Consider the following 13,983-nt stretch of genomic DNA (forward strand, 5'->3'; position numbering starts at 1 on the left):
ACCCTGCAATGATGAAAAAGTCTCTTAAACCTCCTAAATGTTGATGATGACCTTCCTTTATTTCCCAATGAAGATGAAGATCAGATGTTGCTACTCAGACTAGAGTAGGGTAGAGCGTTACTTTAGTTCCTTTACAGGCAAAATATTGTCTCATTTGGAATCTAATGCCTGAAATGCATTTCAAATTGTTGTGACCGGTTCCACAGAGAAGAAGAGGAGTAACGGGCCCTCATGAAAAAGAAGACTAGAGGAGGAATTGACATTTTGATTAACTGGTAACAAGTCAGTAAATTATCACAAATCTCTTTCAGCTTCTAAAAATTCTGTCAAAATTTCTTAAAAATGTTTTTCCAAGTGTGAAGAGTTTAAAGATCTCACAGTATCTAATATCATCGTGTGATTGAGAGAATCAGGAGAAATCTGTGTGCAAAGGCCATGAAGAGGATGCTGGTGATGTTTGGGCCCTGAGGCAGCGCTGCAGAAATCCCCACGTGGATAAATGAGGCAGTGAACAGATCTAGGTGGAAGCTGTGTTAGAAGAGAAGAAGAAAGAGATCTTTTCTGCTCACAGGCTGAGGCTAAGAGGCTAAAAGGAGAAACCGTGGAGGGCGTGGCGTTGTTGCATGTCCAGTACACGGGAAAGAGACAGTCCACCTTGACATCAGATCACTTCTAAAGTCTCTCGGTGTTAATGCCTTTAGTGGGAGAAGCTGACACTTCATCAGTGCTGATCCATAAAGACTCTTAATGCTAAACCTCAGGTGGCGTTCGTCACAACAGCATGACCTGCCCAGTGTGGTGGCCCCGCCCAGTCTGCTGGCCCCGCCCATTCCAGCCAGAGAAGTTAAACATCCCTTTCTTCTCTGTGTTTTCTTCTGGTGTTTTCTGCCAAACTTCCTTTGCGGTTTGTTCAACTCTTCCATCGTCAGGATTTTTTTCCCCAGTGGCAGATTTCAGCTTTATTTATTTGCATGTCCACTTCAGGTCGCATCATTTCTGCATTGTCATTTCAGAAAAGTTTCACGTTTATATGGAAATGACAGAAACAGAAAACTCGTGGCCCGACATGCTCACCAAGACATTTTAGAGTTTCTGCCACTTCCGTGGAAACGGACATCGTCTTCAGAATGAGCCAGGTAACGAAAGAAAACAAAAAAACACATAAATAAAGCGTTTACACTGGAAACGCTGCCGTGTAAACAGAGCTGAAGTGTCAGCACAGAGACCCTGAGCCTGCAGGGGGAAAACGCTCTCGGTCCAGTGATGTGTTAGTGCTGTCAGTTTTAACTGCCATTTAGAGATGGAGGGCTGTCAACAATTAGCTGTGATTAGAAAAGGAATTGATGATAAAACTCATTTTCCTGTCAGTGGGACGTTGTTTTTGTTTTTTTTCCAACCCTGTGCAGCACAGCTGAATTATGAGGATTAGACTCGTCATTTGATCATACAGAATTCGATTAATCGCAATTTTTTACGAAATTAATCGTTGACAGCCCTCAATGAATCAATCCTGATTAATGGCGATCAATGCGATTAAAACTGACCGCACTTATTCAAGCGAGAGGCACTGGAGTCAAAGCCAAACATGCAGGTTCACTGACTTTTCCTCATGACTTCAGTTTGAACTTTTCTCTTGTTGAGATTTTCTGAGTTTTTTCAGGATAAACTGCGTCAGTCTGTCGATATTCTTGTATGCGTTCATCCTGGAGCTGAGGGAATTGTTGCGGGGAGTTTGTGTTGTGATTCTGTTGTGGATAAAGACCCTCTTTGCTGCTGTTTGTGTGAACAGGGTGAGTTTCAGAGGAGTCGACCTGCTGCGCTCACACAAACTGCTGACAGCAGCTCACCGCCGACCCGAACAATAAATATGCGTAATCCTCGGCATGTTCCAGCGCCCCGTCTCACTCCCACCGCCCATTGTCCACCGCTCACGCTAAAACAACCGTGAAAACACTGATTACAGCGCTTCAAGTGGAAGTGGATCGTTTGTGTGTGTTTGTCTCTGGAAAGCTTCCTGTTGACACGGCGACGTTCTGAAGATGTTTTTAGTCAGCATCAGTTTTGTTTTGCTCCCTGGAGGGGTGGGTATGCTCTTGATTTCTGAACGTCACATTCAGCTCCATTCAGGGAAAATCCCCCTGCAGTGTTGGCTGGTTGTCACATCATTTCAGTACAATTTAATTTTTTTGCAACATTAGCCTGGAGTGAAGCTGCGTTTTCACACACACGGGATGCTTGTGTGTTTGTGTGGATGGACAGTGTTCCAGTTTAAACAGAGATCGCCAGGCGTTTACATTTCTCTCCGGTTTGTGAGCATATCTCCCAGACTGCGTCAGGCTTCAGAAATGACTGACTGGACATACGGCTCCTCGTTCTCGTCCTGCAGCCCGGGAGCACAGCGATGGTGGAATTTGTTTTTAGGAAATCCCACAGATCCAAATCTGAGGTGACACCCAGAAATCTCAAATGGATTATTCTGGGGGGGTTTTTTTCTCTCCACATCCAATAAACAATAAAATGTTTCCGAACAACCGATGAAGATCCAGATTAACCATCAGCTTGTGTGCAGTGAAGAAAAAAAGAAAAAGGAAACTGATTTAAGCTTTGGTGCAACACAAAATAAGATGTAATCCCTACAGAGAAGAGATGTGTGTTATTGGATGCTTCAAACTGGATCAATACGACATAAACGCAACAGAAATGAACGATCTATCTCTCTTCTTTCTTCTTGGTTGGATTCTGTCCCATTCTGTGTTGATGCTGTTGGAACTGTGTTAATGTTAATAATGTTTCTTTCAGTCTCGATCTCAATGTCATTTGCAAACATTACATCCCAATACAATGACTTCTTGGTTATTTCCTCCCAACAGCGATGATTTTCTCACAATAAGCACAAATAAACACATTTCTTTAGCTGCATGGGAGCGTTCGGTCCGTGACAATGTCAAATTTCATATACACGGAAACGGAGCTTTTTCCTAATCTTTGTCCATATGGCGGCTCGGAGAAGAGCTGGGTGGAGGAGGGGTGGAGGGGGAGACATGTAGGTCAGCTGGGAACAAAGAGCGGAGGAACTAATCCTCCTGGTCAAACGCAAAGGTGGCAGTGGCAAGGCTGTGCTGCCAGGCCCGCTGCGCTCTGCGCCGCCGCAGGAACCTGCTGAAGCCGGGATCCTGCCGGCGGCTCGGGAAACACCACCGTGCTGCTCTGCTGCCAGGAACGGGAATGATTTATCCAAGGACTTAAATCCAGTGTAACCTCCTGTTATGTTCCAAGCAGTGTTGCTGCCATTCATTGATCCAACATTTTACAGACGAATGTATGAGCAGACAGATCAACCTGATTAGTTAAAACCCCGGATATTTACATTAGAGAACAAAGAAAGGTGATGAAAGAAATTGTTTAGACGTTGGAGGAGTTTTTCAGTTCAGCCCATTTGGTTGAAGCGATCATGTCCTTCACTGGGGGAAGCTGTGATGAGAGCCCAGGGGTTTATGGGTAATGACACAGCGTGGTGGCAGCTGTTTGCCCTCACGGTCTCGTTTGCTTTGCTTGACCACATTAAATAAGCGTATGAGGAAGATTTAGAGGTATGTGTCTTCATGAAATGGTTTTATGTTGATGAATCATTTGTATGTCAAATTCTTAAAATCCCATTGAAATGAAGACATTGATTTGAGGAGTTCAGACTAATTATCTTATCATGAGGCATCCCTGTAAATCTAGAACCGCCAAATCAGTCCTGGGAAGAAAGAAACCCAAACAGAACAGTATCAATACATCCCGTCTGAGCGCTCTCAGGCTGCCGTGTTGCATGATGGGAGATGAAAGTAGAAAAAGGTGAAAATGGAAAATGGAAGTGCGGTTGCTGAAACTCTACTGCTCCTCCATAAACAAAATGAAGCGCAGTCATACAAATATTTAGGCCTAGATCTGACGGAGCCTCAGCGTTACACAGATCAGCAGAGATCCGCCAGCTGCCAGACTGATGCTGAGACCTTTTGTTTGTCTGTTCATCAAATATAAATCTGATATTTTGGTGCATTCTCTTACATGCTGTAAAAAGACGGAGCGAATTTCCTTGATGCTCCCCAGGTGAGGCCAGCACAGATTAAGACACAAACCTTAGTTTAAGCAGGAAACCTTTAACCTGGACTTTAATGGGAAATGCAGCAGGGTGACAGGAAGTGGAAATCTGGAGCAACAGAGCATTTTTCCCGGGTTTCAGCTGGCTGCCAGGGTTTGAAGTAAACGATGGCAGCACTGTATGGAAGCCCTGCTCCAAATCCGTATCAGTGTATCCTGCGGCTCTTAAATTCTGTTACAAGTGTAGAAGAGTGAGCCGGAGATTATACGCAGAGGGGGAAGGGCTCCATTTACAGGGATTTAGGTCGTTACTGGAAATGTCATGTTAATACTGTTGTTATTTAACTGATGAAGTGGTTTTGTTTCTGTGTCTCTCCTCACAAAGCCACAGAAAGATCCCATTTCCAGCCAACCAGAGATGCGTGTCAGGATGCTCAAAGTATCAGCTGTCACATCGGAAGCAGACAATTATTTGGGGGAAAAAAAAAAAAAAGCTTGTCTGTCCTGGAAACAAAGTGGGCCGATATGAGCCACTGGATCGGCGCTCGTGTGTCCAGCGGAGCTCATTGAACGGCGTGAAGCCATTCATCGCCACAGATTCAGGGATTCCACCACTTCCAGTGAAATTGCAAAGCTTTAGTTGTGATTTGGGGATCTGCTTCTCCTGGTCTGGTGCATCGTTTTCAGTGTTTTCAGAATGTCGTCCAGTCAATGCGAAACTTTCTTGAAACAAAAAGGCAAAGAATTGCTCATTTTAACTTTAAATGTGGTATAAACTGAGCCTAACTTGCTCAAATCCAGATTTTTTTCAGAGGTGGAGAAAACAGAAAATGCCGTATTTGCCAAACTGCATTCCTATTGCTCAAACTTCTCAGCTGGTATACTGAAATTTACCTAATGATACTTAATTTGGCATAACAGGGGCTCTTTATTTTGTCTTGTGATACAACTTTTTAACCATTAACTTGAGAGTTTACGAAGAGAAGCAGACGGACACTTACCTCTAAGGATTGTGGGACATGGTTCAGGTCAGGGTGCAGAGAGCCTGAACACTCTGCTCTCACACACTGGATACAGACTCGGCTCTGCTCATTCACGGTGAATTTTCTGAAAAACCCCTTTGCATCAAATGCTGATTGGTTCATAATAGCTGAAGTGAAGCCGAAGCTTCCTGTAAAACGCCTTTCATCATCGCTCTGGACCCCAAGGTGACATTTAAAGAAGTCCAGTTGTTCATGAGGCAGCATCTCTGTTACGTTCTCATTTCACTCAGTATGACAAACAACTTGATCTTTGTGTGCAAACATAAAGCGGTCAGCCCTTTAAAACTTAAGCATGCTGCAACCGCAAACATCCCCGTTCCTCCCTCTGAGCCGTGCGGACTGAGACGTCCTTCTTCTGCCTCCTGATATCACATTTTAGAAGCTCCATCCTGAGAATCTGCTACACCCAGGCCTCCAGTGCTCCCCGTTTGTTCCAGGCCGCGGTTCAGCTCGGGCCAGAACAGGGCAGGCCCTGTTTGCCTTCAGCGGAGTGTACAGGAATAGTAGAGACAGATGGTACCGCAGAGCCCAGCAGTTTATTTGAAGCCTGAGCGCTGCATAGTCATTAGAGTGTGGTCTCATGGTAGCCAGCGTTTCTGTCTATATCTGCCCCAGATGTGGCTGCACTCAGCGCTAAGTGTGCAGATGAAGGGTCAGCCCAGATTCCTCGGCGTTGCTTCATTGTGACCGGGGCCCCTGAAGGATTCTGCTGGGTTGGCAGGTTTCAGACGACCCACAACAAACTTGAAGTCGCTGTCCTTCACTTTATTATCACAACATTATATGCTGCATGCCTCATGCATTCGTCCTCCCTCCCAGACCCTGTTTCCGCCACATTTAGAGTGAAAACACAGTGTTCCTGCGTGGCTGTCTCAGGAAAGTTTCAGGTTTACACACCAATGTTCTGAAAACAGTGTCTGTTTACAGAGTTCCACCTTGGGAGCCGTTTTCAAAAAGACTCTCAGTTTGATTCAGATGGAAAAATTCACATATTGATCGAAGATGAAGGTTTTAAAGGACATGCTGACAGAATTCTCATGATTTCTCCTCAGATGGCCTCATGTTCTCCAGTCCTGCCACTAAGGAGACCTTTTCCTCTCTGGTTTACCTGGAAGTCCCTCACCGCAGTGTGTCCGGTTCCTCTCCAGTCCGCGTCTTGCAGGGATGGATTCAGGGCTCTCGGCCCGTCGCGGTTCCCGTGCACGTCCAGAGCGTGAGCGTTGCTGTTGGTGAGGGATCCCCAACAGGCCCCAGGATGCCAGGATGCCCATCACTCAGGACAACGCCCTCAGCATCCTCCCGCTGCTGGAGGACTGGCACGGGGCCCAGACCGCGAGGTCCCAGCAGGACGACAGTCTGAGTCAGGTACCGGACCCCCGTCAGGTGAAACCAGGAACACTGCTGCCGAGTGGCGAACGTGCCGACCGCTACACCCACAGGTCGTCCCAGTTGTGATTTCCAGAGTGAGCCGGTTGACTCAGGCCTCAGAGAGCGAGTCTTTCATCAAAACATCATTTAGTCTCGTCCTGGTTTTAGTCATCAAGTGAATTTTAGTATTAGTGAAGTTTCATTTGAGTAAATGTGTAGTGAATTTAGTCAAATAAAGTAAGAAGAAAATGATGAAGTGTTTTTTTTTTTTTTTTCAAAAAATTCAATTGATTTTTAAAATAACTGTTTGCTTGGCTGTTTGAGAGAAACAAAAAGAAAAACATGAGCAGACGTTTAAAGAACCACATGGAGAAAGTCACTGTCCAAGTGGAACATTTTAAAGATGTCTGCAAATCTCCATTCCTAACTCAACTCCAATGCTCAACAACATTTAAAACATGTTTTCAAAGCAAATTGATGCAGATAATTAGTAATTATACTCACTCCACTTGGTGTTAATCTGTTCGGTTTAGCTCGATCTCGTGCGTGAAATTGGTCCAAACGTCAGCCCTTCCTTTTCTTCTGGAACGTTCTCATTTTGTCTGAATTCCCTACAGGCAGATCAGTCTTCTCTCCTCTGATTGGAGAGCGCTGCTCCTCTGTGGGCTCCTCCTCGTCACAGGGGACGTTATCGTTGTTATTATTGGATGCGTTTTTATGGAGTGGCCACCTTAGAAAGATGCACGTGACTCCTGATTGGCTTTCATCCTAAAGTTAATTTTCCTTTTGTTTTCATTAAAAACAGCAATTAGCTCCTTCTTAGTTTTCAGGCTTGTGTATCTGTATTTATATACAGTATGTTTCGTTTTATATCATAAAAAAAACAAGGATGGAAATGTTTTGTCAGTAAATTTAACAGATTTGAATAAGATTGAACTGGTGCTGACACTGGGCGTCAGACTCCCTCAGACTTGACTGTCAGGTGCTTCATGTACTTGTGATGCTGGGTTCCCTGAGCGGCTCCCTCTCTGTCATCTCGTCCAGCAGGTGGATCAGGACTCCAGCCAGAATGGAGAGGAGGACAGTGTGTGCAGCAGCAGCAGCGTTAGCAGCGCCCACATTGAGGACATGTCCCTGTGTCTTGCTGCTATTCATAAGCTGGAGGAATACATCAAGTTCAACTTCCTGGAGGGCGACCCGGCTGCGGCGGCCGGCCCGTCCTGCAGGGAGGGGCCGGATGTCGAGGTCCACGCTGTTTCTCTCAGCAAGGACGAGGGGGACGCTCCCGAGTTCGGCCTCAGCTTCGGGAACATCCCCATTTTCGGGGATCCTGACGGTCGGAAAAAGGGAGGCCCCAGGAGGAGGAGGGACCAGGGGCCCATCATGGACGTGGGCTGCATCTGGGTGACGGAGGTCCGGAAGAAGAGCCCGGCGGCTCGCTGCGGCGGAATCAAACTGAGAGACGAGCTGCTGTCGCTGAACGGGCAGCTGATGGTGGGAGTCGATGTCAGCGGAGCCAGGTAAGGGTTGCAGTACTTCCTGTTTCCATGTGGAACGATACCGCACAAGTACAAGCAGATCTTTTTTTCTCTTTTGTTATGAAGGGGTGGAAGTTTTGCAACTGGGATCGTCTGTAGAGTCTGGAGCTTTCAGATCGTCTGTAGACTGGATCTTTCAGATCTAGAACATGCAGACCAACAGCCCCTTTATATATCTCAAAAATAAAAGAGGATCCAACCTGAAGGTTTTGCTCATCAGTTCTTGGCTTTATTCAGATCATACATTTATAAAGAAAAAAAAAAAAGGAGTGCTCTGTTATCAGCATCAGGTTGCATGATGAATGCTCTCTGATACAACCTGGAGAGTCTGGCCTGGCTCCAGGTGTCGGTACCGTCACCCATAGGGAGGCAGGAGAGCACGGTGCTGTCCGCGGTTTGGAGAATCTTTAATATTAATGACAATGATAGAAGTAAGACAGGCTAAACTCTGCTCAACCAAAGTATCAGCAGACGTGTGGAGCAGCATGTATCTCTTACTCTGACAGTGAGCCTCACCCTCATCCCGGCCCTCCACGTATCCGTGTGTCGCCAACTAAAATAGTTCTGCATGTCAGGGATGTTTGTTGCTCCTTCACCTTCAGTCTGACCAGTAAACCGGAGGACTTCCCCTCTCACCGGGCTGCTTTATCATCTGGTCTCCACAGGACCTGTTTTTACCCAGCGTCAGTCCAGACCGGCGCTGAATGGGTGGAGTGACAGTTCATTTTGTTTGTCTCCACCTAAAGTGAGAGTGGGCCTGAGTGAGAGCAGCATCATGGAACGGCTCCAAGCTGGAGGGACTGGGGATCGTTTCCAGAGCTGTTAGGGCTCCTCAGTGGCCGAAAATGATATCCAGCTCTGACTGACATGCATTTGTGCCTCACTGCAAATTTAAAGCTGCAGACAAACCTCTGATGTCACTAAACGTTGTGGGTTTAGGATGCAGTAATAGCAGAGTGTGTGGTTTGAGAGGTTCTCCAGAGACCCTTCTGCCTCATGAGCAAACCTGTTTTCATTTACTTCACACTGAAGCAAGGCACAGTTTGACAAGTCCAGCTCTGAACACAATGAAACTTCACTCCTATCTGATTCTCAATCTGCAAATTAAATGAGCCTCATTTATTTTGAGCTCCTTTCTAACCGGACTGCCTGAAATTGCAAACAATCAATTTATATTTTCTCAAACTTGTTTCCAAACTCTCTAATCTGTCCAGGGGATTTTATAAAATTCCTTAAAATGTCCAAATTTAGCTCAACTTCTTCTACAGAAATTGTAGTTCCATCAGTAAGTTTAATGGAATTATTACTGAGACACCTCAGAGGTCTGTAGATTCTTCCTAGATGTTGCTGCTTGTTTGTTTTTTGCAGTTGTGTGCTTTTCATCCCTCTGGACAGTTACCTGGCCGACCAGTGCTGGAGCGGAGGCTCCATCTACTTGATCCTGCTGCGGCGGGTCAAGCGAAAGGCTCCGCCCCCTCCCAGCGCTGACAACTGTGAAGACCAGCAGCAGGAGTCCTGCGACGCTTCTGCAAACTGCAAACGAACGCGCAAGCTGGGCGTGGTGTCGCGTTCGTCCTTCAACCGATACAACAGGGACGGCGCCGACTCCGACGTCCGGAGCTGTTTCAATGGCTTCGGCCCATCTTCGCCCGCCGATCCGGACGTGGGCCCCTCCGGGGACGACTCCGGGTGCGTCCTCTCCACGCCGACAGACGGCGGCCCTCGGGGGCGGCCCGCCCAGCACGGCGCCGCCACCCTGCCTGCCAGATGCCACAGTCAGCTGCTGGAATGCAAGATGGATTCTTTCAGCAGCGACTCTTCCAGCCAGGTGAGACACACTGTTGACACACAGGCTGCAGATGTCTCAGTCGTGACCCCTGACCTCGTGACCCCACGCCACTGCAGCTGGGATGACGCCACCTCCCAGCTGCTGCTTCGTGTCCATGAACACATGATGAACCTGGATTATCATTTGGGAATTACTGAATCTCATTTTGAGCCTCTGATTGGTTTTTTTGACCTGACAACTGGTACAACGATACCAGAGAGACGGTGGTGGGATGGCAGTCTAACATCTGGGTCAGAGGATTGAGCCCGACAGCTGGCGTATCCTGTCCACACGTCGCAGGGATGTCTGGAGCCTGTTGGTGCCCCAGATGCTGCCGACCTGTCTTATGTAAATCTTCCTATCGCCGCAAGTTGTCAAAATGGCTGATTAAGCTGTGAGCAGTGAGGCTGTCGGGGTTAAACAGGACTAAAAGCCCTGCTTTAATCTCGTGAACGTCACAGCTGGTAGCACAACGCTGTCGGCGTGAGGCGCGGCGGCTGCATGGCCATCCTCACTCACTACTTCTGCCTGTCAATTAATAAATCAAATTTTATTTATATTTATTTATATAGGCCTTTATAATAACCAAAAGGTACCCAAAGTGCAGTTCAGCTCTCTACATCTGGGAATTTAATGAACAGGACAGACACTCCATCCTGTCCTCTTGACAGGTCTGGAAACGCCTTCACGCTGCGATGCTGGGAAAACTCACAGCTTCGGTGTTCATTCACACGATGATGCTGCTCGAAAGGGAAACTTTACCAAAACAGCTCCCAAGGTGGAGCTTTTTGGAAATGCTCAGGCTCCATCGCCGTGTGGAGACACTGATCCTGATCCTGATCCAGGTGTAACTCCTGGTCCTGCACTCTACTTCCGCAGTAAACAGTAGTTCTGCACATGCTCAGTAGAGACGATCACAACAGTTCTTCTTCCAGAGTGTCATGACTCCCAGTGCAGATTCTCCTGGTCCTGGTCCATATCCTCTTGGTCCTGGGCCGGGTCCAGATTCTCCTGGTTCTGGTAGTTTTAGAGTTGACATTTGACAGAGTCTAAAGATTCTCCTAACTCTTGCTCTTGCTGCCTTGCGTACCTGCCTGAGACGTCGCTGACACATGGCGTCACATTGTACTTGCCGGGTTGTCTTGGAGATGATGGTACTCCATACTGATATCGGTGTCGGTATCGGTGCTTCCCCACTGAACAGACTGAAAGCGTTCTGCTGTCTGACGTGTTTTCTGATCCATGCTTGTGCTGTGTTTGGTAGCCAAGAGAGGGCAGCCACATCTGGAAGATGCACATGGTGAAGGGTCAGGAAGGCCTGGGGATCCAGATCACAGGAGGGCGTGGCTCCAAGCGCTCGCCACACGGCATCATAATCGCTCACATCGAGGAAGGAGGGGCCATTCACAGGTAGCCTGGCGGGTGAATCTCCTTCAGGAGGGTGGGGCTCAGAGTTGTGTCTCACTGTCAGATGTCTTCCAGGGACGGCCGCCTCCACGCCGGGGATGAGCTGCTGATGATCAACGGTCAGTCTCTGGTGGGGCTGACTCACCAGGAGGCCGTCGCCATCCTCCGCGCCACGACGGGCCTGGTTCAGCTGGTGGTGGCGACCAGGGTACGAGCGCCACGCTCACGGGTCACACTGTCACACTGTGTACCTTCACCTGACAGACTCTGACTCTTGCCGTCCCCGCAGGAGGAGTCGGACGTTGGATTCGAGCGCTTTCCGTCCACCAGCCTGCCGGACCTGGTCAGCACGTGCAGCTCGTCCTCCCTCTCGTCGCAGGCGGCTCCACTGCGCCCCCCTCAGACCTCCAACAGCAGCACCAGCCTGCATGGCGCCTACCTGGTACACACACGTGTATTTGTGGGCGGAGGTGTGGATGTCAGTGTATTGAAGTGAGGCGATTGACCGGCGGGTAATTAGGTCAGGAGCTTGGACGCCGTCCACCCCCCCCCCACATGGGGATTTTCCGCTCCTTGCTGAGGATTCGGAGCTCTCTCTGGGCCAGATGGGACGTATAATCTCTCCTGTCTTTCCTCCCATTTAAACTCATCTAGATAATCTCCATATGGTGGAGTCAGTATCTCCACCACTACACCCAGCGTCCAGCAGAGCGGCAGTGACCAACGCCACCTCACTGCCCGGCTCCTCCACCCTCACGGCTCCAGTGTGTTCAAGGAGCTTTATTTAAAATCAGTTGACAGGCGGCAAACAGTCTGACAAGCATCAGATATATTATACTTTTTAACTGATGAACAAGACGTTTTGGAATTGGCTAAATGTTTTCCCACGTTCCAAAAGTTTGCCTGTGCTTCTCAATGGATTTGATAATACAGAAATCAGTGTTCCTTTGTGTTTACTGAGGCTGTGGTCGCACTGAGGCAGATTTGGGTTTGTTGCTGTTTTATGTTTATTAACTATGAAAATGTGTGAATTCAGTTCCAGCTCTGGTTTTCTGTTCTTCGTTTGTTTTTCTCAGTAAAAAGAATGGAGGGAAAAAAGTGATTCTGTGTGTGTCTTAGCAGCTGACGAGTCCAGAGAAGCTAGAAGAGCCGGGTCAGGGAGGGGGGGCCAAAGCCAGCTGCTGCAGCCCCACACCCATGAAGCTGAGCAGCCGAGCCCAAGGTAGGAGTGCCCTTTAGCAAGGCCTGGCCAGATCCCGGCCGAGGGTTCGGGGGTGTGGTCTGATCTCACGGCGCCCCTGTCCCCCTGCTCAGGGGGGAGCACCCGCCTGGAGTCGGTGGGGGAGGACGACGAGCTGCTGGTGGAGAACGGCGTGAGCGGCGGTGGCGATGCGGCGGAGAAACCTCCGCCGGGCCGCCGGAAACACTCCCTGCCTCAGCAGCTGGACTCAGCCGGAGTCAGGCAGGTGGGTGAGAACCTGACGCTCAGCACCGGAAACATATCCTTTAAGTTAATGGAGAAATATAAAGAACATGAACATGCAGGAGTCCGAACACACATTTGCTGAAGATCGACTCCAAACAGAAGTGAAACCGAGAACGAAGGCCTTCCAGAAGAGCATCACAGCTGATTCATACAAGCATGAAGGTGTTTAACCCTCTTTATATTCATGTCCCTCGCAGGAATATCACATCATTAAGAAATCGGCTCGCTCTCTGAGCACCGTTCAAGTGGAGTCTCCATGGCGACTGGCACAGCCGTCCATTATCTCCAGCATCGTGTTGATGAAAGGCCAGGGCAAGGTGAGTGAGGATCCTCGCATCGTCCACTCTGAAGCCCAGGAAGCCCGTCTTCTTTGGAAAACAGCCTCTCGGCACAAATCTCCACAACGCCGCTGTAAACCCACAACAACCAGCAGACCGAGAGCCGAGGCAGCGAGCTGTCGGCTCAGAGTGCGGCAGCGAGAGGCCTGTTCCAGACTCGTGGGACGTCAGGGGGACAGTTGGGTTCTCGTTTGGCTCTGATAGCTTTATCATCACACAGGACAGGAATGAAAACACGTCTCAGCACTCAGTCACAAAAACAGCGTGTCCGCGCTACATTCCAGAGCCGAGCGCAAAATACTTCCTTCAGCCGCCTCATCTGCTCTCAGCCCAAACTACGCCGTGTTTACACTATATCACCAGAAGTGTTCGCTCAGCTCTCCCAGTCACTGAATTCAGGTGTTCCAGTCTCTTTCTTGATCAAATCAATCACCTCAGCATGCAGCCTGTTTCTACAAACATCAGTGAGAGGATGAGCCGCTGTCAGGACCTCGGTGAATTCCAGCATAGGAGGTCACCTGATCAATAAGTCCAGTGGGAATCGATCCCTCAGTGATAGAGCTGGGGAAGCTTCAGCAGACAGACACATTTTGACTGTTTCATGCTCCAAACTCTACGGGAATAGTTTGTAGAGATAAAGAGAGGGAGGTCACTCAAGGTCATGTGTGTGAAGACAGACGAGCGAATACTTTTTGGCCGTATAGTGAATGTAATGTTTACACTCACAGCTCCTCACCTGTTCTCCAGTCAGACCAACACAGCACTGGAGCCGATTCACCGCACTGCTGTGAACAAATGGAAACATCCGGAAGCTGCTCCGTTTCTCAGTGGAGCTCCTCATTCTCATCCTTCAGTCAGGATTAAAGGAGGAAACAGCGTTTCCTCACAG

General features: G+C 48.5%; 1 protein-coding gene across 4 annotated transcripts in view; it reads left to right on the forward strand.

Moving 5' to 3' along the window:
* LOC115398130 (PDZ domain-containing protein 2-like) overlaps window positions 1-13,983 on the forward strand; it is a 39,217-nt gene that overhangs the window by 8,866 nt on the left and 16,368 nt on the right. For 2 of the 4 annotated variants that reach the window (XM_030104779.1, XM_030104782.1), the window contains exons 2-10: window positions 6,182-6,494; window positions 7,542-8,017; window positions 9,431-9,863; window positions 11,128-11,273; window positions 11,346-11,478; window positions 11,560-11,712; window positions 12,390-12,492; window positions 12,585-12,736; window positions 12,954-13,073. In XM_030104779.1, the coding sequence (XP_029960639.1) occupies window positions 6,393-6,494; window positions 7,542-8,017; window positions 9,431-9,863; window positions 11,128-11,273; window positions 11,346-11,478; window positions 11,560-11,712; window positions 12,390-12,492; window positions 12,585-12,736; window positions 12,954-13,073 (1,818 nt within the window). In that variant the 5' untranslated portion in view covers window positions 6,182-6,392. The remainder of the gene's footprint in view (window positions 1-6,181; window positions 6,495-7,541; window positions 8,018-9,430; window positions 9,864-11,127; window positions 11,274-11,345; window positions 11,479-11,559; window positions 11,713-12,389; window positions 12,493-12,584; window positions 12,737-12,953; window positions 13,074-13,983) is intronic. The other 2 variants (XM_030104780.1, XM_030104781.1) reach the window with 2 other exon arrangements.

Source organism: Salarias fasciatus, chromosome 12 (assembly GCF_902148845.1).
Source record: "Salarias fasciatus chromosome 12, fSalaFa1.1, whole genome shotgun sequence".
Classification (NCBI taxonomy): domain Eukaryota; kingdom Metazoa; phylum Chordata; class Actinopteri; order Blenniiformes; family Blenniidae; genus Salarias; species Salarias fasciatus.